General features: G+C 41.7%; 2 protein-coding genes across 9 annotated transcripts in view; both read left to right on the top strand.

The window, feature by feature from the left end:
• The window catches only part of LOC109876354 (deleted in malignant brain tumors 1 protein), a 28,975-nt gene extending 24,957 nt beyond the window's left edge, over positions 1-4,018 (top strand). Inside the window, exons 12-15 of one of the 2 annotated variants that reach the window (XM_031814412.1) lie at positions 969-1,271; positions 1,586-1,745; positions 2,041-2,119; positions 2,225-4,018. In XM_031814412.1, coding sequence (XP_031670272.1) covers positions 969-1,271; positions 1,586-1,745; positions 2,041-2,119; positions 2,225-2,244 — 562 coding nt within the window. In that variant the 3' untranslated portion in view covers positions 2,245-4,018. The remainder of the gene's footprint in view (positions 1-968; positions 1,272-1,585; positions 1,746-2,040; positions 2,120-2,224) is intronic. The other variant, XM_020468778.2, reaches the window with a different exon arrangement.
• A 3,203-nt stretch (positions 4,019-7,221) lies between these two features.
• LOC109876355 (NACHT, LRR and PYD domains-containing protein 3) lies at positions 7,222-20,975 on the top strand. 7 transcript variants are annotated; one of them, XM_020468781.2, is made up of 11 exons: positions 7,229-7,557; positions 10,887-11,142; positions 11,472-11,533; positions 12,173-12,323; positions 12,675-12,709; positions 12,843-12,876; positions 12,972-14,748; positions 16,282-16,617; positions 16,739-16,885; positions 18,979-19,025; positions 19,224-20,975. In XM_020468781.2, the coding sequence occupies exons 2-11, from the start codon at positions 10,887-10,889 to the stop codon at positions 19,772-19,774; spliced, it is 3,396 nt and encodes a 1,131-aa protein (XP_020324370.2). In that variant the 5' UTR covers positions 7,229-7,557; the 3' UTR covers positions 19,775-20,975. The 7 variants fall into 7 exon arrangements, 5 of the variants coding, with proteins under 5 accessions (XP_020324370.2, XP_031669760.1, XP_031669761.1 ...); XM_031813900.1 differs by having other exon boundaries at positions 7,230-7,557; positions 19,215-20,315; XR_004206808.1 differs by lacking the exon at positions 12,972-14,748 and having other exon boundaries at positions 7,222-7,557; positions 11,686-12,323; positions 19,215-20,205.
• The last annotated feature ends 1,808 nt before the right edge of the window (positions 20,976-22,783 follow it).

A 22,783-nucleotide genomic window follows, 5' to 3' on the forward strand; every position in this document is an offset into this window, starting at 1 on the left:
TGGAAGAAAACCTGATGGAGTCTGCAAAAGACCTGAGACTGGGACGGAGATTTGTCTTCCAACAAGACAATGATCCAAAACATAAAGCAAAATCTACAATGGAATGGTTCAAAAATAAACATATCCAGGTGTTAGAATGGCCAAGTCAAAGTCCAGACCTGAATCCAATCGAGAATCTGTGGAAAGAACTGAAAACTGCTGTTCACAAATGCTCTCCATCCAACCTCACTGAGCTCGCGCTGTTTTGCAAGGAGGAATGGGAAAACATTTCAGTCTCTCGATGTGCAAAACTGATAGAGACATACCCCAAGCGACTTACAGCTGTAATCGCAGCAAAAGGTGGCGCTACAAAGTATTAACTTAAGGGGGCTGAATAATTTTGCACGTCCAATTTTTCTGTTTTTGATTTGTTAAAAAAGTTTGAAATATCCAATATGTCGTTCCACTTCATGATTGTGTCCCACTTGTTGATTCTTCACAAAAAAATACAGTTTTATATCTTTATGTTTGAAGCCTGAAATGTGGCAAAAGGTCGCAAAGTTCAAGGGGGCCGAATACTTTCGCAAGGCACTGTATGTCTTGCTTGTTCTATGTTGCTATTGTCTATATTGCAATTGTTTTTAATAACCTGCCCAGGGACTGCGGTTGAAAATTAGTCGGCTGGCTAAAACCGGCACTTTTACTGAAATGTTGATTAATGTGCACTGTCCCTGTAAAAATACAAATAAACTCAAACTAGCCTACCTGGTTAAATAAAGGTGTTCTCAACTAGCCTACCTGGTTAAATAAAGGTGTTCTCAACTAGCCTACCTGGTTAAATAAAGGTGTTCTCAACTAGCCTACCTGGTTAAATAAAGGTGTTCTCAACTAGCCTACCTGGTTAAATAAAGGTGTTCTCAACCAGCCTACCTGGTTAAATAAAGGTTAAATAAAATAACATTTGTCTTGGTTTGTTCTCTTGGCACCAGGGTGGAAGGTGGAGTTTCAGGTATTGGCTCCAAGGCGTCAGCCTCCATGTCTCTGTACCACAACTCCAACTACACAGAGCCTTACCCTGCGGGTCAGAGGGTCACTCTGCCACTGGGCTCTGTTCTGCATGTGGGTGTGTCCGTCAACGAGACGGAGACGGAGCGATTTGTGGTTGTCCTGGACAACTGCTACGCCACTCACTCCCCCAACCCTGATGACCCTATGAGATATTTCATCATTCAGAACAAGTATTTATGCTTCTTTATAGTTAATAGACTGAAAAAGGAAAATCCCTTCAGAAAGTAAGTTAAGAATAAATTATTATTTACAATGACGGCCTGTAAGTGTGTGTGTTTGTTTGTTCTTGGCTATATGTCTGTTATTTTGTAAGTGACTTGTCCGAGCCAGAACGGCCCATAGGACAGGAGCCTACTTCCTGTTTCTGTAGCATGAGGCAACTTAATGTACAAGTACACCCCATGGGCCTTACATCCCAAAAATAATAATAATGCTGATATGAATGCAAAGCAGACAGGCATCAGGTCCCATTTATCTGTTTGTGTATTTTTGTAGCTGTGTGCAAGTTAAACCCTGGCCCTCCCTCTCTGTTCCCCAGATGTCCTAGTGATCGTACCCAGGTGAGGGTGGAGGAGAGTGGCTCATCACTCGAAGCGCGTTTCTCTGCACTGCTGTTTCTGTTCCAGGGAGACTACCGGGACGTTTTCCTGCACTGCAGCCTCAGCCTGTGTGACCAGAGGAGCTCCTCCTGCACTCCAGTGAGTCGTGGGCCCACATTCACAAAGCGTCGCAGAGTAGGAGAGCTGATTTCGGATCAGTTTGGCCTTTTAGATTGTGGTGAATTAGAGGTGTAACCTGATCCTTGATCAGCACTCGTCAGATCCTTTGTGAATACTGGCCATGGACTCTTCATCAGCCTCTGTCTTCCACTTAAATTTTTCTCTCTCTCTCTCTCTCTCTCTCTCTCTCTCTCTCTCCCTCTCTAGTGTCTCTCTCTCTAGTCTACTGGTACAGTACTCTCTTACCCTTCTAAAACATTTTCCCCCCCCACAGTTGTGTTCCAGACGAAGGAGATCCCGTTCCATCTCCAGTTCCGTCCCCCTTAATCCCGTCACCATCGGTCCAATCAGCTGTGCGTATTATGCCTCTGCCAATCACATGGACAGTGCTGATGATGCTATAGGACACACACACACACATACATAAAGGTAACAGTTTCTCTCTGTTTGTCTTCCAGGGACTTGGAGTCTGGACTGAGCCTTGGGAGGTACTGCAGTGAGCCGTATCTGTTTCATTGTCCTTATACTTTTGAATGTACTTTTTCACATATCTCTCTGGTTGTGTTTTGTGACTATTGAATATTGTCTTTGTGTTTCATTGTTGCAGTAAGTATCCATACCCAGACATTCAGCTGTCTTAGAGGTGTTTACCTTTTTCTGCAGCCTTAAAGGCCCAGTGCAGTCAAAACTCTGTTGTTCCGGACTCCCGGGTGGCGCAGTGGTCTAGGGCACTGCATCACAGTGCTGGCTGTGCCACCAGAGACTCTGGGTTTGCGCCCAGGCTCTGTCGCAGCTGGCCGTGACTGGGAGGTCCGTGGGGCGACGCACAATTGGCCTAGCGTCGTCCAGATTAGGGAAGGTTTGGCCGGTAGGGATGTCCTTGTCTCATCGCGCACTAGCGACTCCTGTGGCGGGCCGGGTGCAATGCATGCTAACCAGGTCGCCAAGTGCACAGTGTTTCCTCCGACACGGCTGCGCTGTGTTAAGAAGCAGTGCGGCTTGGTTGGTTTGTGTTTCGGAGGATGCATCGCTGTCGACCTTCATCTCTCCCGAGCCCGTACAGGAGTTGTAGCGATGAGATAAGACAGTAACTACTAACAATTGGATACATGAAAAGGGGGTAAAATTGTTGTTCCTCATTTTTGTATCACATTGTATGAAACTAACAGCTCATGTAAAAGTATGAAAAATTGTATCACTGTTATTTCCTGATAATTAGTGGTTGAAAATACAATCTACACAGGACCTTCTAATCAGCAGGTTTGCATGGGTGGGAGTTTTGGCTCTCCATTGTGACATCACCATGCGGTAAATTGGTTAATAGACAAATAAGAGAAGAGAATTCCAAACCTCTCTGTCAATAAGTTAGTTTGAAGTTTTCCCATCTCCACTCAGACCACTCCGACAGTCCTAGCAAAATTGTTGCTTGAGATAGTTTTTTGCTTAAAGCTGTTTTTTGCCCATTTGAATGGGGCTATTATAGTAAGTTGCTTAATTGTTACCTAGAAATGATTTGATATTGATATAAAATATGAAAATGGCTGCATTGGTACTTTAAAACCACAGCCTTAAATTTGGATCATTGCTTTGAAGCAGTTTTTAAAAATTTGATGGTGATTTGATAGATGTGTATCATTCTATTATTTGTGTGATATATTGATTATTATAAACTGGGTGATTCAAGCCCTAAATGCTGATTGGCTGAAAGCCGTAGTCTGTCAGACAATAAACCACGGGTATGAAAAAAGATTACTTTTAACTCTTCTAATTACGTTGGTAACCAGTTTATAATAGCAATAAGACACCTTGAGGGTGTGTGGTACATGGCCAATATACCACGGCTAAGGGGTGTATCCAGACACTCCCTGTTGCATAAGAACAGCCCTTAGCCATGTTATATTGGCCGTATACCAAACCCCCTCGGGGCTTAATGCTTAATTAATGACAGTCTCTTTGGTTTGTTAAGGTGGGTTAAGGTGATGATTTTATTTCAGGTTTATTTTTTGACTTAATTGAACTTTTAATAATTGATTTATTTGAACCTTCATTTTGAACCAGACTATTGACTTTGATTTTGAGTGAACATTGAAAAACATTCTGTAAAACTGACTTAATGCAAATAAAATAATGATCTTAATCCCTGGCCATTGTACCTGTTTAAGTGACTGTTGAGAACTGAAATTGAAGGGGAGAATGTAATTAAAGCTTGTGTGTAATTGGGGCACAGCTAATAAATGGGGTTAAAACATGTATTTATGTGTAATCTGAGTAATTGTTTTAGGTTGATTTAAAAATGTAGATGTATTTAATTTTTCAATTCTGTTTAACTGTGCATGTTTCTTGTGATGTAGCCTAGTACTGATTGCATTGATGGATATATATATATATATATATATATATATCCATGTCTACATATATATATATATATATATCTACAGGACCAGTCAAAGGTTTGGACACACATTTCTACATTGTAGAATAATAGTGAAGACATCAAAACTATGAAATAACACATATGGAATCATGTAGTAACCAAAAAAAGTGTTAAACTAATTGTATATTGTAGATTCTTCAAAGTAGCCACCCTTTTCCTTGATGAAAGCTTTGCACACTCTTGGCATTCTCTCAACCAGCTTCATGAGGTAGTCACCTGGGATGCATTTCAATTAACAGGTGTGCCTTGTTTAATTTGTGGAATTTCTTTCCTTCTTAATGCATTCGAGACAATCAGTTCTGTTGTGTGTGACAAGGTAGGGGTAGCATATTAAAGATAGGCCTATTTGGTTAAGACCTAGTCTTTTATATACAGTTGAAGTCGGAAGTTTACATATACCATAGCCAAATACATTTAAACTTTGTTTTTCACAATTACTGACATTTAATCCTAGTAAAAATTCCCTGTCTTAGGTCAGTTAGGATCACCACTTCATTTTAAGAATGTGAGTGTCAGAATAATAGTAGAGTGGTTTATTTCAGCATTTATTTCTTTCATCACATTCCCAGTGGGTCAGAAGTTTACATACACTCTATTAGTATTTGGTAGCATTGCCTTTAAATTGTTTAATTTGGGTCAAACGTTTCGTGTAGCCTTCCACAAGCTTCCCACAATAAGTTTGGAAACTTTTGGAAAAATCCTTCTGACAGAGCTGGTGTAACGGAGTCAGGTTAGTAGGCCTCCTTACTCGCACATGTTTTTTTCAGTTCTGCCCACAAATGTTCTATAGGATTGAGGTCAGGGCTTTGTGATGGCCACTCTAATACCTTGACTCGGTTGTCCTTAAACCATTTTGCCACAACTTTGGAAGTATGCTTGGGGTCATCGTCCATTTGGAAGACCCATTTGCGACCAAGCTTTAACTTCCTGACTGATGTCTTGAGATGTTGCTTCAATATATCCACATAATTTCCCATGCCATTTATTTTGTGAAGTGCACCAGTCTCTCCTGCAGCAAAGCACCCCCACAACATGATGCTACCACCCTGTGCTTCACGGTTGGGATGGTGTTCTTCGGCTTACAAGCCTCCCCCTTTTTCCTCCAAACATAAAGTTGGTCATTATGGCCAAACAGTTCTATATCTGTTTCATCAGACCTGAGGACATTTCTCCAAAAAGTACGATCTTTGTCCCCATGTGCAGTTGCAAACTGTAATCTGGCTTTTTTATAGCGGTTTTGGAGCAGTGGCTTCTTCCTTGCTGAGTGGCCTTTCAGGTTATGTCGATATAGGACTTGTTTTACTGTGGGTATACATACATTTGTACCTGTTTCCTCCAGCATCTTCACAAGGTCCTTTGGTGTTGTTGTTCTGGGATTGATTTGCACTTTTCGCACCAAAGTATGGGGCAGCAGGGTAGCCTAGTGGTTAGAGTGTTGAGTAACCGAGTAACCGAAAGGTTGCAAGTTCAAATCCCCGAACTGACAAGGTACAAATCTGTTGTTCTACCCCTGGACAGGCAGTAAACCTATCATTGAAAATCTTAACTGACTTATCTAGTTAAATCAAGAAACTAAAAAAATCGAAATCTCTTGGAAACAGAACACTCCCTTCCTGAGTGGTATGATGGCTACACAGTCCCATAGTGTTTATACTTGTTTGTTCAGATGAATGTGGTACCTTCAGGCGTTTGGAAATTGCTCCCAAGGATGGACCAGACTTGTAGAGGTCTCCAATTTTTTTTTCTGATTTCTTTTGATTTTCCCATGACGTTAAGCAAAAGAGGCACTAAGTTTTGAAGGTCGGCCTTGAAATACATCCACAGGGACACCTCCAAATGACTCAAATGATGTCAATTAGCCTATCAGAAGCTTCTAAAGCCATGACATCATATTCTGGGATTTTTCCAAGCTGTTTAAAGGCACAGTCAATTTAATGTATGTAAACTTCTAACCCACTGGAATTGTGACACAGTGAATTATAAGTGAAATAATCTGTATGTAAACAATCGTTGGAAAATACTTGTGTCCAAGTAGATGTCTTAACCGACTTGCCAAAACTATAGTTTGCGAACAAGAAATTTGTGGAGTGGTTGAAAAACGATTTTTAATGACTCGAACCTACATGTATGTAAACTTCCGACTTCAACTGTATATATTGTAATGACCTGACTAGATCATAAAGGAACAATTGTCCAGACAGAGGGTTGAGTTTACGAATTGACGTTTTATTAAACCAACTTTACACAGGCTACTGTTTGGCCGTAGCCCACGCCAAATAAATGAAAGAACCCACAAGCCAATCGTGACCTTCTCTTGTGAAATCCAGACGTAAGAGAGAGAACAAAGGCTAAACCTGGTCTTAACTGCCCAACCCCCAACCCCCTTCCACGCCACTCCGCCAACCATCAGGATGCCCAGCATCAGAACATTCCAGGCAATCCCGTGATTGGCAGATAGCAGGTTGATTGGCATGTCGGACCCCGCGAACACTGGGTACTGGTAAGTACAACACAACCACCTACTAGCCTAACACATAACACACAGCTGTCTGTGCGGGTCGCTACACAGCCCCCCACCACAAATCCCACTTCTGACACCAGTGTAATGAAACAGCAGGGAGCAGGTCCGGCGCGCTATCGACTGTGCCGCAAAAGCACAAGGTCTTTACCCTATATATATATATATATATATATATATATCATGGGAAAATCAAAAGAAATCAGAATTTTTTTTTGGAGACCTCTACAAGTCTGGTCCATCCTTGGGAGCAATTTCCAAACGCCTGAAGGTACCACATTCATCTGAACAAACAAGTATAAACACTATGGGACTGTGTAGCCATCATACCACTCAGGAAGGGAGTGTTCTGTTTCCAAGAGATTTCGATTTTTTTAGTTTCTTGATTTAACTAGATAAGTCAGTTAAGATTTTCAATGATGATATATATATATATATATATATACACACATACACACTTTTATATTTCTTTATTATATTTTTTAAAAGCCTGCTTTCAACGGGGAACAAATGTATTACTTATTAAATGCACATTTCTGAGAATGAGGGAAGGGAGGGACTGACTTTCACACTCACAACGAGGAGGCAGTTCTATTGAAACCGAAGGCGACACGTTACCATTGGTTTTTGCAGAAAGAAACAATAACACGCATGTCCTTTTCCGTAGAATTAGGTAGCCACAGTACGTTTTTATTACTTTAAGCCAATTGATTTGGTATTTAGTCGAGATATTTCGAGACAGTTGAAGAGAAAACGCAGACAATCATGTGAATGGAAATTTTTTCGTTGAGTGAAACAGCAGCAGAGACAAACGATTTGAGAAATCATCAAATCTGAAGGTAGGTTGCTAACCCTTTTATGTATGACAATAAAATGACTTTTTGTCGTTAATTTAGGCTACTGTCTAAATTGCATGGGCTGTAAGAATGCAACTACCACTATCCTTGCATTTGACGCGAATGGTGCACTGTTAGTAGCCTACAAGCTACAATAATACTAGACTATTTGTTTATTTAGTCTTGTTTGTGGTAATTTATGTGCGCTAGTGTGAGGATTATGTTTGGATTCGAGTTAATACTTGATTTATCAATGGATTATTGTTGCTATCGCCTACGAAACGGTCAAGTGAAATGTCGCAGGGATTGAACAACTCTTCATTAAAGTGAATCCTTTAGTTCCATTAGTCGACATTAAAACGTGTACAAGGCTTCTGAGACTCGCTTGAACTGTCCATTAGAGTAGTCCTAAAAGCATAGTTGATTTAGTTCAGAATATGAGGCTACTGCAGGCTACATTCTCCAGTGCTCTTCAAGACATTGAGATTCAGCAACCGATCAGAGTTTGCCGCCATTTCAAAAGCAAAGGCTCTCAAATCTTCACTTCCGTCGACACGCCCATTTCTGGTAGGAGGGGGAAATAATAAAAGTGGCTCATCAATGAACAACTGATATGAAATTACACTTCATTAGGTTTTAAATAGTTGCTGTAATTACATTAAAATGTTTACATCCCATTAAATCACAGAAGTAATTAATACGTCTCTGCCTATCCAGATAAATGGCATGAGTAATCCAATTTATGCTTTATGTTTAATGTGATTTGATGGTGTGATGCAATTTTGTAGCTTCCAGAGGCACGCAGAGGCCAATTTGAGCATAGTATCACTGTGCAGGCGCCTCTCAAATTTTGTAACAATGTGGAGGGCTCAGTATAGCTCCACATTGACATTATTGGTTGATGCCAGATGAGGGGCGTGAGGACCTCTATAAACACAAACTCACTTCCTTGAGAACTTCCTTCACAACAGATCTGCAAGGCGAAGCACAAGAAGTATGAATGCCCTGACTTCTGCAGAGGCCATATCACTGTAAATGCTGCAAGTCCAATGCAGACATCTGATTGATCTGAAAATGTGATCGGAGGCTCCTTATGGTGGATGACACAATTGTGGAGCCTCCAAAGGCACGTAGAGGCCAAATTGTGCTCTGTACCGCATTGCTGTGTGCCTCCCAAATGTTGTAACAATGCAGAGGGCTCCGTATAGCTCGGCATTGACATGATTGGTTGACAGTAGGTGGGGGCGGGAGATCCTGTATAAACACAAACGCACTTCCCTCATAACTTCATTCACAACAGCTCTGCTGCTCCGGGAAGAGCAAGAAGTATGGATGCTGCACTGCCAATGCAGAGGTCGGATTGACCATGCAGAGGCTTTTAAACATGTACCATATGCACAGCAGTGTTCTAGAATATCAGACCGTTGGCTTTCATAGGTCGTCTTTTTTAGGATTCTCAAACCATTTCTCCAACTGTCAACCCATTTCAATAGAATAAAGGACTTGTACGCAGAGTTTGTTTGGAATTTTGTTGAGGTGTGTGTTCTGGCATTGCATCCCCTTCTGATGGTGGTCTCAGTCTGTAGACTCTGAATATGTGGACGCTTTACTTTGTTTCATCGCCCCATTCATTTTCAATGGAGGGAAGTGAAGCGGGGGGAGGACCGTTGGGCGACGTGAACAGGGTGGGACCAAAGTTGGGGAAAGCTGAACTTCATGCAAATACTTTGCGATATCATGGCGCTATTGGGGCGGCAGCGTAGCCTAGTGGTTAGAGCATTGGACTAGTAACCGGAAGGTTCCGAGTTCAAACCCCCGAGCTGACAAGGTACAAATCTGTCGTTCTGCCCCTGAACAGGCAGTTAACCCACTGTTCCCAGGCCGTCATTGAAAATAAGAATGTGTTCTTAACTGACTTGCCTGGTTAAATAAAGGTAAAATAAAAATAAATAAAATAAATTGACCAATTGAAGCTCACTTTAGCATCCAGCAGCTACTGGATTGGCTATTGATAACTAGCAATACCTAGCATGCTTGCTAGCATCCACATTTGATTTGATTAGGGCGAAGCGAAATACAAGTGCTAGTTAATCAAGACAGTTACGCATACATCTCACGTCAGGGTTACGGCCTTACGTTTTGCAATTAAATTAACATCGGAACAAATAATGCATTGATCTGGCTATTGTGGACATCAGTCTGGGTTATGATCACGACCCAACTAATACCGTCATCACCGACCCAACTAATACCGTCATCACCGACCCAACTAATACCGTCATCACCGACCCAACTAATACCGTCACCACCGACCCAACTAATACCGTCACCACCGACCCAACTAATACCGTCACCACCGACCCAACTAATACCGTCACCACCGACCCAACTAATACCGTCACCACCGACCCAACTAATACAGTCATCACCGACCCAACTAATACCGTCACCACCGACCCAACTAATACCGTCACCACCGACCCAACTAATACCGTCACCACCGACCCAACTAATACCGTCATCACCGACCCAACTAATACCGTCACCACCGACCCAACTAATACCGTCACCACCGACCCAACTAATACCGTCACCACCGACCCAACTAATACCGTCATCACCGACCCAACTAATACAGTCACCACCGACCCAACTAATACCGACCCAACTAATACCGTCACCACCGACCCAACTAATACCGTCACCACCGACCCAACTAATACAGTCACCACCGACCCAACTAATACAGTCACCACCGACCCAACTAATACAGTCACCACCGACCCAACTAATACCGTCACCACCGACCCAACTAATACAGTCACCACCGACCCAACTAATACCGTCACCACCGACCCAACTAATACAGTCATCACCGACCCAACTAATACAGTCATCACCGACCCAACTAATACCGTCACCACCGACCCAACTAATACCGTCACCACCGACCCAACTAATACAGTCATCACCGACCCAACTAATACAGTCATCACCGACCCAACTAATACCGTCACCACCGACCCAACTAATACCGTCACCACCGACCCAACTAATACAGTCATCACCGACCCAACTAATACAGTCATCACCGACCCAACTAATACAGTCATCACCGACCCAACTAATACAGTCATCACCGACCCAACTAATACCGTCACCACCGACCCAACTAATACTTTCATTGTGGAGGAGTGCTTTAATAGTTGTCGGGCTTTACTGTAGTCTACCACTGCCAGTAATATGTTTATGTTCATGGGGGATTGAAAGGTCCTGTGGCCCAGACTGTGCATGCACTCTAAATGATTTGTATTTATTGTGTTTGTCTTCAGATGTCAGCAGGAAAGGATATTTACAAACGGGTCAAAGCAGAGGTCCGGGCCAAACTGAAAATGTTGAAGTCGAAGAAGTTCAGACGATTTCGACACCATCTGTGTTGGAAGATGGATGATAAGAGTGTTGAGATGATGGGAGTGAAAGACATTGTGTCAGTACTGATGAAGAAATATGGAGAAAAGGCCCGTCACATTGTGTCCTCACTTCTAAAAGACAGTAAATCTCGGAGTAAACGGAGACGAAGTCAACAAGGTGAGTATAGGCATTAATACTCTATAACTCAAATGTATGAGTTCACACAGGAGTAAAGGAGGGATTTTGGGCTTAGTCTTGATTATAGTATTTACTCAGCAGCATTTATTTTCTTCTAAAGATGTAAGCATAATTGTATATGGAATGACATACCCGGTAAACTCCCCTCACAATACAATATCTGGGTGTGCATTGTATTACAACAGTGAATTTGATGACCGATATGTTTTCTGTATTTTATGGACTTAATCTTGATTCAAAAAAGGCCCCTAATCTCTCTCTAGTCAATGTTAAATGATTCACCAAAGATGTACGCCTTTCTTCCATAGGCATTGAGAGCGAGGAGATTCCGACAATAACTCCCATCAAGGTGGAGATGGATGACCAACAGGTAATGGAGCTTTTTTAGATGTGTTCTTTCCAGCTACAGGGATTCTGAACGTTCCTATAAATGTGTATGGGACATTTTTTTTAAAATTGGCAGTGCCATTGATGCTTTCACCATTTTGAGCAGTCAACTGGGTGGGGCTTGGTATGTGTTAGGAGGGATCACAGAATTCCATTCAGGTCAGCAGGAGGGATCACAGAATTCCATTCAGGTCAGCAGGAGGGATCACAGAATTCCATTCAGGTCAGCAGGAGGGATCACAGAATTCCATTCAGGTCAGCAGGAGGAATCAGCCAATTAATTATACTGCTGCGTGAACATTCTGTAACTGTAGGTGGCAGTAAATCATCAACCTTGTCTCTGTACCTGTTTAGACTAAACACACTGCAGCACAGTATGCAGCTACACTCTAGCACAGTAGGTGGTGGTATGATCCTATTCAGTTCATTTATGAAGTGTCACTAAACTCATAGAAGTAAAGAACCCACAATGGCTCTGGCCTTGTTGTCACAGAAGTGGCCATTGCTGAAGATAGAAGATGAGCTGTCTAGTACATCTCTATGGTATGGGGTGACGAGGCTAATATGTTATTGTTTCTTTCCCTACACACCCAATGTGATGGATGTGACATCTCTGTCTAAGGCCAACCACGCTGGAGGACCACTCGACGCGATGCCAAGTGGCGCTCTGTGTTCAAACACTGCAACTAATGGAAGCAACGTTAATGCACCAATGCTAACAAGTTGTTCAGTTGGAAAGGACTTACATTTAAATTGTACCACAAATATTTATGGTGAGAGAAGGTGTCAGGACTTTTGGGGCAAAACATGGGTGGATCACTGTTTTATAAATTGTATACATCTTTGTAAGTTGCTCTTCTATCCTAGTTTATAAATTGTATACATCTTTGTAAGTTGCTCTTCTATCCTAGTTTATAAATTGTATACGTCTTTGTAAGTTGCTCTTCTATCCTAGTTTATAAATTGTATACATCTTTGTAAGTTGCTCTTCTATCCTAGTTTATAAATTGTATACATCTTTGTAAGTTGCTCTTCTATCCTAGTTTATAAATTGTATACATCTTTGTAAGTTGCTCTTCTATCCTAGTTTATTGTGATGTTTATGACATGTATTTTATCTCTAGGCCATGTGCCTGGAGGGGAGATGATTGACCAGCAGGTAATGAAAGGGATTTCTTATAGACAATCTTTAGAAGATTATGGATTGTTGCCAGCATTAACTCTATGTTATTGAAACATTGTATTTGAAAGGGTATTTGAAATCTAAATGTCTGTTTTGCTAATTCCTGTAGGTGCCAGTGTATGACCAGAGCAAGGAGAAACAGAGTAAGTCAAATTCAGTTGTTATCCCAGAGCAGAAAAACAGACTAATTTCACCCAAAATAACACTTTCATATTTATTTATTATGCTCTTTTTGAAGACATCCTTCACATCAGAGACGAGATCAAAAAACGCCAGAAGATTAAGTCTGAAACCATACTAGAGGGTATTGAAACCCAAAGCACATCAGTTCTTAACAAAGTCTACACAGAGTTGTACATTGTCACCTGTGATTCTACCAGCATCAATAAGGAACACGAGGTGTGGCAGGCCGAGACGGCACACCTCAAAGACTACTCTGAGGCGTCTGTCATAAAATTCCAAGATCTCTTCAAGCCTGCCGAAGACGAAACTATCAGATGTGTGATGACAAAGGGAATCGCTGGCATTGGGAAAACTGTGGCAGCTCAGAAGCTCAACTTGGACTGGGCAAATGGAAAAGAAAATCAAGATCTAGATTTTCTATTCCTCCTATCTTTCCGGAAGCTGAATTTGAGAAAAGGCCCGTACAGTCTGCATGAACTTCTTCAGCTCTTCTACCCTCAACTTAAAGACATAAACGTTAGGAAAATGTATGATGAACATAAGGTTTTGTTCATCCTTGACGGCCTGGATGAGAGCCAACTGCCACTAGAGTTTGGTGAAATTGAAAACAGGCTGATATCTGATGTGTCTGAGTCTGCTTCACTGGACGTTTTGCTTACAAACCTCATCACTGGCCGTCTTCTCCCTGGGGCTCTCCTCTGGATAACCTCCCGTCCAGTAGCGGCCAATCAGATCCCCAGAGAGTATTGTCATCGAGTTACAGAGATCAGAGGGTTCAATGATGCTCAAAAGGACGAGTACTTCAGAAAACACATCAGAGATCCAGAGATGGCCAGCCGCATCATCTCAGACATAAAAGCAACCCGGAGCCTCTACATCATGTGCCATGTACCGGTGTTCTGCTGGATGGCAGTAACTGTGCTTCAGGATATACTGAGTAAAGACAGCAAGAGTGGGTCAAAGCCTCGATCTTTGCCCACAACCCTCTCTGAAATGTACATGCATTACATTAAGATCCAAACAAGTATCAGTTTCGAGAAGCATGGACCAACACCGGGGAAACAACTTTCTTTGATGTCAAACAAAGACGACATTGTGAAATTGGGAAAGCTAGCGTATCAGAACCTGGACAATCAAAACGTGCTCTTTACAGAACAGGACTTGACAAACTGTGGCATTAGTGTCATGGAAGCTGCTACATGCCCTGGCCTGTGTACAGAACTTGTTGAATTAGAGAATGGACTGTATCCAAAGAAAGTGTATTGTTTTGTTCACTTAAGTGTTCAGGAGTTCTTTGCTGCGCTGTACGCATTTCATGAATTTGAAAATGGTAGGATTGACTCAGTGAAAGCCTTCATCAAAAAGAGGAAAGGGGGCACTTTGTTAGATTTTCTCAAAGGTGCTCTGGACAGGGCATTAGATAGTAAAAATGGACACCTGGACCTTTTCACACGGTTCCTTTTTGGGATCTCTCACGACTCCAGCCGGGCAATCGTTCACGACATTCTGGGAAAAACAACCAGTGGTTCAGAATGCAACAAAAAGTTAATCGGATATATCAAGATGTTGAAAAGGAAGGACCTCTCTCCAGAGAGATGCATCAACTTGATCCACTGTCTGCTTCAGCTGAAGGACCACACCGTTCTACAGAATGACAACAACAACCAAGTCTCGCCTTCTGACACACAGCCAACTCCATTTCAGTGTTCTCTCCTGGCATATATGTTCATTATGTCAGAGAAGCCTGAAGAGTTTGACTTCAGGAATAACAAAACTACTGAGGAAGCTTTTCGGAGACTGACTCCTGCTTTGCTGTCTTGCACCAGAGCATTGTAAGTATCACTATTTGTGTAGCATATTTACAGTTGAAGTCGGAAGTTTACATACACCTTAGCCAAGTACATTTAAACTCAGTTTTTCACAATTCCTGATATTTAATCCAAGTAAATATTCCCTGTCTTAGGTCAGTTAGGATCACCACTTTATTTTAAGAATGTGAAATGTCACAATAATAGTAGGAATGATTTCTTTCAGCTTTTATTTTTTTCATCACATTCCCAGTGAGTCAGAAGTGTACATACACTCAATTAGTATTTGGTAGCATTGCTTTTAAATTGTTTAACTTGGGTCAAACATTTTGGGAAGCCTTCCACAAGCTTCCCACAAAGTTGGGTGAATTTTGGTCCGTTCCTCCTAACAGAGTTGGTGTAACTGAGTCAGGTTTGTAGGCCTCCTTGCTCGCACACGCTTCTTCAGTTCTGCCCACACATTTTCTATAGGATTGAGGTCAGGGCTTTGTGATGGTCACTCCAATACCTTGACTTTGTTGTCCTTAAGCCATTTTGCCACAACTTTGGCTGTATGCTTGGGGTCATTGTCCATTTGCAACCAAGCTTTAACTTCCTGACTGATGTATTGAGATGTTGTTTCAAAATATCCACATAATGTTCCTTTCTCATGATGCAATCTATTTTGTCATGTGCACCAGCCCCTCTTGTAGAAAAGCACCCCCACAACATGATGCTGCCACCCCTGTGCTTCACGGTTGGGATGGTGTTCTTCGGCTTACAAGCCTCCCCCTTTTTCCTCCAAACATAACGATGGTCATTATGGCCAAACAGTTCTATTTCTGTTTCATCAGACCAGAGGACATTTCTCCAAAAAGTACGATCTTTGTCCCCATGTGCAGTTGAAATCGTAGTCTGGGTTTTTTATGGTGGTTTTGGAGCAGTGGCTTCTTCCTTACTGAGTGGCCTTTCAGGTTATGTCGATGTAGGACTCGATTTACTGTGGATATAGATACTTTTGTACCTGTTTCCTCCAGCATCTTCACAAGGTCCTTTGCTGCTGTTGTTCTGGGATTGATTTGCACTTTTCACACCAAATTACGTTCATCTCTAGGAGACAGAATGCCTCTCCTTCCTGAGCCGTATGACGGCTGTGTGGTCCCATGGTGTTTACACTGTGTACTATTGTTTGTACAGATGAACGTGGTACCTTCAGGCGTTTGGAAATTGCTAATGTCAATTAGCCTACCGGAAGCTTCTAAAGCCATGACATAATTTTCTGGAATTTTCCAAGTCAACTTAGTGTATGTAAACTTCTGACCCACTGGAATTGTGATACAGTGAAATAATCTGTCTGTAAACAATTGTTGGAACAATTACTTGTCATGCAAAAAGTAGATGTCCTAACCGACTTACCAAAACTATAGTTTGTTAACAAGAAATTTGAGGAGTGGTTAAAACATTTAGGTTGGAGTCATTAACTCATTTATATAAACTTCCTACTTCTACTGTATATCGCACATTCAACTTTTTCAAAATGTTGTTAATGGCAATTATGAACTCAAATCTTTTTCACAGGCTCAACTTTTGTGACATCACAACACTGCAGTGTGCAACTGTAGCCTCAGTTCTCCAGTCTGAGAATTCCCGTCTTACAGTCTTGGACCTGGGCCACAACAACCTGGGAGATGAAGGGGTGATCCGACTCTGCTGTGGGCTGCGGAACCCCAACTGCAAGGTGGAAACCCTGAATCTACGCCACAATCATGTGGGACATCGAGGTGTCAATGAGCTCTGCAAGGTTCTGACTGTTTCCACCTCGAAACTTCTGACCTTGGACCTCAGCTGTAATGACCTTACGGACCTGGGGGTGGCGTTTCTCGCGTGTGCTTGTTGTAAGCTGCAGACACTGAGGTTTGTAAAGAAGTACCAAATAAAGCAATATGACACATTTGAAGGGTTTGCCTCATTAAACTGCTAGTTGAATTTGTTTCTGCTATTTTTCTAGACTTATTTTTCCTATTGTCTTTTGCAGGCTATCTGGATGTCTGATCACAAAGAAAGGGTCTTCATTTCTCGCCTTAGTTTTAAGGTCAAACCCCTTTCAGATGAAAGAGCTGGATCTGAGCTACAATCCCTTAGGAGACCTTGTGGATTTCCCGTCTGAGCTGGAGAAGCTGGAGTGAGTTAGATTGGTATTTTCACTCAATATGCTATAAAATAGAATACTAACAATGAATCAAAAGACGATTGATTAGACCGTCTATATTCTAATACCATAAGCCACTTTACTGTGGGCAGATCTCCTACAACAATTTTCCAACGATTTCCTTCATTTTAGCCTCAAAACAAGCATGTCACCCTGTTTCATGGCACTGGCCACTTTATATTTAGCTGGTTTTTGTATTGTTATTTTCATTTTGTGTGTGTGTTTTGGAGTGTCCCATATCCCTGGGATACCATGCTGTCACAATGCATTTGTAGGCCAATTTGGGGATGTGTTCATAAACCGCCTCCAGTGTGTCAGTGCGCTCTGGGTCATTCTTAAATTCAAGGTGTTGTCAGATTGTCCGTATGTAAATTCAGAATGTTTTGCTCTTTGAGTTCAGAATGCACACCGGACCCTCAGTCCGGGGAGTAGGGTTAATCTGAGCATTCTGACCTCACAACCGCAGTCAAGCACCCAAGCTAACTGGCTAGCTACTACATTGACATTACATTTGAGTCATTTAGCAGAGGTGAGTGTGCATACATTTTCACACGGGTCCCCTGTGGGAATCAAACCCACAACCTTGGTGTTGCAAGTGCCATGCTCTACCAACTTAACCACACGGGAGCTACTTCCAGAAACAAATAAAAGGACACCTCATTTTGACTGTTTTACTCGCTCTAGCAGAGCTGGTTGGACGGTTTAACGTGATCTAGAGCAGTGGTTCCCAACGCCAGTCCTCCAGTACCACCAACAGTACACATTTTTATTGTAGCTCTGGACAACCACACCTGATTCAACTTGTCAACTAGTCATCAGGCCCTCAATTAGTTGAATCTGGTGTGTTTTATGTCAGGTGTATCTCACTGATCATCCCTAAAGCCAACACCTCATTTGGCCGCCTTTCGTTCCAGTACTCTGCTGCCTGTGACTGGAACGAATTGCAAAAATCGCTGAAGTTGGAGACTTTTATCTCCCTCACCAACTTCAAACATCAGCTATCTGAGCAGCTAACCGATCGCTGCAGCTGTACATAGTCTATTGGTAAATAGCCCACCCTTTTCACCTACCTCATCCCCGTACTGTTTCTATTTATTTACTTTTCTGCTCTTCTGCACACCAATATCTCTACCTGTACATGACCATCTGATCTTTTATCACTCCAGTGTTAATCTGCAAAATTGTAATTATTTGCCTACCTCCTCATGCCTTTTGCACACATTGTATATAGACCCCCCCTTCGTTTTCTACTGTGTTATTGACTTGTTAATTGTTTACTCCATGTGTAACTCTTTGTTGTATGCTCACACTGCTATGCTTTATCTTGGCCAGGTCGCAGTTGCAAATGAGAACTTGTTCTCAACTAGCCTACCTGGTTAAATAAAGGTGAAATAAAAAAAATAAAATAAAATGTAAATGCATGATAATAAATACATCATAATGCTTTTGGTAAAAACCTCAGACCAAACTGTATGGCTCTGCAAAACAGGTGTAGAAGATCAAAGGTGTCCACTTCACATATCAACAACTGCATTTCACATGTAGCTGCCCACTAAACCTCAAATCCTTTCACATAATGATGTCCAATAAAGCAAAGCTCATAAAGAATCGAATAAGCTGTAGGCCTAAAGCATAGCAACAAACATGAGCTGGTAGATTAGTCAGCCCACACTGGAGTGGGGGAAATATAGCCTACAGTCCCACCTTGGATGTGATAAACTGACATGCAGGAACAAAAACAATTCTTAGCCGGCCCTAGCCTACTATACGTTTAGATAACAAGGGTTCATGTTAGGCCGATGTCAAAACATTTCCAAGGGAAAGCAGGTCCTCAGGAAATATGGCAGTTTTATAAATGCTTCGGAATTGAGGTTATTCGTGGTATATCCAGAGACTAAAAAGCTGAACAGATAAACACGCTTTTGATTTGCAGGAGGGGGAATCTAATTTTTTCATTTTCAATGATTTACTACCCGCAAGGGTGGGTGCTGCTAGTTCTAATTTGAATCAAATCTAAGTTTATTGGTCAACTACACAGATTTGAAGATGTGCTTTGTGTTTTTCAGGGTGGACTACCGAGAAGAGAATAGAAGGAAACAAGGTCTGAGGAAATGTGAGTAATTAACCATGGATCATTATTGATGAAACTTTCCTGAACATTAAGCCTAAGTAATAACACATGTGGTACTACCACCTGTACAAACACAGTTGTTACATTAGAATACTTGGCTGCAAACTAAAGCTTTTTCTTTAGGATATGAGGAGAATTGAAATTCTTTATTTTTCTGACTCTAATCTAAAGACATTTCAGATGCCAGTGAGCTCACACTAGACCCCAGCACAGCAAATGGTTTCCTGTCCCTGTCTGAGGGAAACAGGAAGGTGACGCGCCAGAAGAAGGAGCAGAAGAACTATCCCAGCACCCATGAGCGGTTCGATAAATGCAACCAGGTGCTGTGCAAGGAGGGCCTCTGCGGGCGTCATTACCTGGAGGTTGAGTGTCTACACGACGTACATATAGGCATGGCCTACAAGAGATTAGAGAGGAAAGGAGCTGGTGACAATGTAACGCTGGGACAGAATGCTGTTTCTTGGACTTTGTACGCCTCAAAGGATAAGTTCCATGCCCAGCATAAAAAAATTATTCACAATTTACGGCTCCCTGAAATCAAATCAAATGAGTCCTATAGAATAGGGGTGCTTCTGGACTGGCCGGCCGGCATCCTGTCCTTCTACAACATCTCCTCGGAGTCTGACAAACTGACCCACCTGTACGCATTCCACACCACATTCACTGAGCCCCTTTATCTTGGGCTTAGACTTCAATCCCCAACATCAACCATTTCTCTCATAGTCAAGTAGCCTACAGTACATCTAAGCAGTCTTTCAGAAAGTATATGTGCCACTGGGTGGGGAGGGAGAGGCGTTTATAGAAAAGTTTGTTGTCATATTTAGGTGCTAAGCTAATGTAGTATACTTGAGAACAGAATGGCTCATGGGTTTGCAATACTGTTATGTTGTATCTCCACTTTATTCCTCTTGTTATATTTTATGAACAAAGAATGTAAAATAATGTCCTATATACTGTATAGCCACCCTGACCATAACTTCATTTGAAAAGAATGTCAAAAGCTGGCTAATGATCAAACAGTAGAACAAAACTGTCTGTGCCTTCAGAAAGTGTTCACACCCCTTGACGTTTTCCACTTTTTGTTGTGTTAAATAGGATTAAACTGGATTTAATTGTAATTTTTGGTCAATGATAATAAAATAAAACTAATACCAAGGTGGTAGAAATTCGGACCATTTATTACAAATGCAAAATAAAACACGAATATATCTTGACTATATAAGTATTCACACCCCTGAGTCAATACATGTTAGAAACGCCTTTCTGGGTAAGTCGAAGAGATTTACACAGCTGAATTGTACAATATTTGCCCATTATTCTTTAAATTCTTCAAGCTCTACCAAGTTGGATGTTGATCTTTTCTAGACCGCCATTTTCAAAGTCTTGCCATATATCTTTAAAAATGATTTAAGTCAAAACTGTTACTAGTACACTCAGGAACATTTAATGTTTTCAGTTATTGTCCTGCTGAAAGGTGAATTCATCTCCCAGTGTCTGTTTGGAAAGCAGACTGAACCAGTTTTTTTTGCCTGTGTTTAGCTGTATTGCATTGGTTTTCATCCTAATAAAAAATCCCTAGTCATCCTAAAAAAATCCCTAGTCCTTGCCGATGACAAGCATACCAATATGATGCAGCCACGACCATGCTTGAAAATATGGAGAGAGGTACTCAGTGATGTGCGGTGTTGGATTTTCCCCAAACATGGTGCTTTGTATTCAGGACAAGCAGTTCAGTTCTTTGCCACATTTTTTGCAGTATTACGTAAGTGCCTTGTTGCAAAAAGGATGCATGTTTTGGAATATTTTATTTCTGTACAGGATTCCTTTCCACTCTGTCATTTAGGTTAGTGTTGTGGAGTAACTACCTTGTTGTTTATCCATCCTCAGTTCTCTCATATCAAACCATTAAACTCTTAACTGTTTTAAAATTTCCATAGGCCTCATTGTGAAATCCCTGAGCAGTTTCCTTCCTCTCCGGCAACTGAGTTTGGAAGGACACCTGTATCTTTGTAGTAACTAGGTGTATTTATAAAACATCCAAAGCCTAATAACTTCACCATGCCCAAAGGGATATTCAGCTTCTGCTTTAAAAAACTAACATTTTACACATCTACCAATCTGTGCCCTTCTTTGTGAGGCATTGAAACATCTCCCTGGTTTTTGTGGTTGAATCTGTGCTCGATTGAGGGAACTTACAGGTGACAAGCTGTGGGATACCGAGATGGGATAGTCATTCAAAAATCATGTTAACCACTATTATTGAACACAGAATGAGTCCATGCAACTTATTATGTGATTTGTTAAGTACATGTTTACTCCTGAACTGATTTAGGCTTTGCCATAACAAAGGGGTTGAACACTTATTGACTCTTGACATTTCAGCATTTCATATTTTATTAATTTAGCAAAATGTATAAAAACGAAATTCCACTTTGACACTATGGGGTATTGTGTGTAGGTCAGTAATACACAATCTCAATTTAATCCGGCTGTAATACAATGTTTAATTCAGGCTGGGGGGGTAATGTAAGTTGTCCGGTGGCGATTTTATGAATTGTTCAGCAGTCTTATGGCTTGGGGGTAGAAGTATCTACAGTAGTAGTTTCTACAGTTGAAGTCGGATGTTTACATACACGTAGGTTGGAGTCATTAAAACTCGTTTTTCAACCACTCCACAAATTTCTTGAGGAGAGGCGGCAACGAGTGGGAACATGGACGAAAATGCACTTGCTGAAATGAGACTCCTTCTCCACATGGGTTTAATAAATAGTTGCATTCCGCAGGCTACAATCAACAGCCTGATCAACTCTACGCAAAGGAGATGTGTTACGCTGCATGAGGCAAATGGTGGTCACACCAGATACTGACTGATTTTCTGATCCACTCCCTGACCTTTTCTCTAAGCTATCTGTGACCACCAGACACATATCAGTCTTCCCAGTCATGTAAAGTCCATTGATTAGAGACTAATTCATTCATTTAAATTCTCTGATTTCCTCAGTAAAATCTTTTAAATTGTTTCATTTTGCGTTTAGATTTTAGTTCAGTGTATTAAGTCTCATTCATTAAGTCTCAATTCAGCAGTGCATTTTCGTCCATGTTCCCACTCGTTGCCGCCTCTCCTCTTCAATGGCTGTGCGAAATTGCTGGATATTGGCGGGAACTGGAACACGCTGTCATACTTGTCGATCCAGGGCATCCCAAACATGCTCAATGGGTGACATTTCTGGTGAGTATGTAAGCCATGGGAAAATCTAGGACATTTTCAGCTTCCAGGAATTGTGTACAGATAGATCCTTGCGACATGGGGCCATACATTATCATGCTGAAACATGAGGTGATGGCGGCGGATGAATGGCATGACAATGGGCCTCAGGATCTCATCACGGTATCTCTGCATTGACATTGCCATAGATAAAATGCAATTGTGTTCATTTTCCATAGTTTATGCCTGCCCATGCCCATACCATAACCCCACCGCCACCATGGGGCACTCTGTTCACAACATTGACATAAGCAGCCTGCTCGCCCCAAACGACGCCATACACACTGTGACATCTGCCCAGTACAGTTGAAAACGGGATTCATCCATGAAGAGCACACTTCTCCAGCACACCAGTTGCAATCGAAGGTGAGCATTTGCCCACTGAAGTCGGTCACGACGTCAAACTACAGTCAGGTCATGACCCTGGTGAGGAAGACAAGCACGCAGATGAGCTTCCCTGAGACAGTTTCTGACA

The sequence above is a fragment of the Oncorhynchus kisutch genome, unplaced genomic scaffold (genome assembly GCF_002021735.2).
Source record: "Oncorhynchus kisutch isolate 150728-3 unplaced genomic scaffold, Okis_V2 Okis06b-Okis10b_hom, whole genome shotgun sequence".
Classification (NCBI taxonomy): domain Eukaryota; kingdom Metazoa; phylum Chordata; class Actinopteri; order Salmoniformes; family Salmonidae; genus Oncorhynchus; species Oncorhynchus kisutch.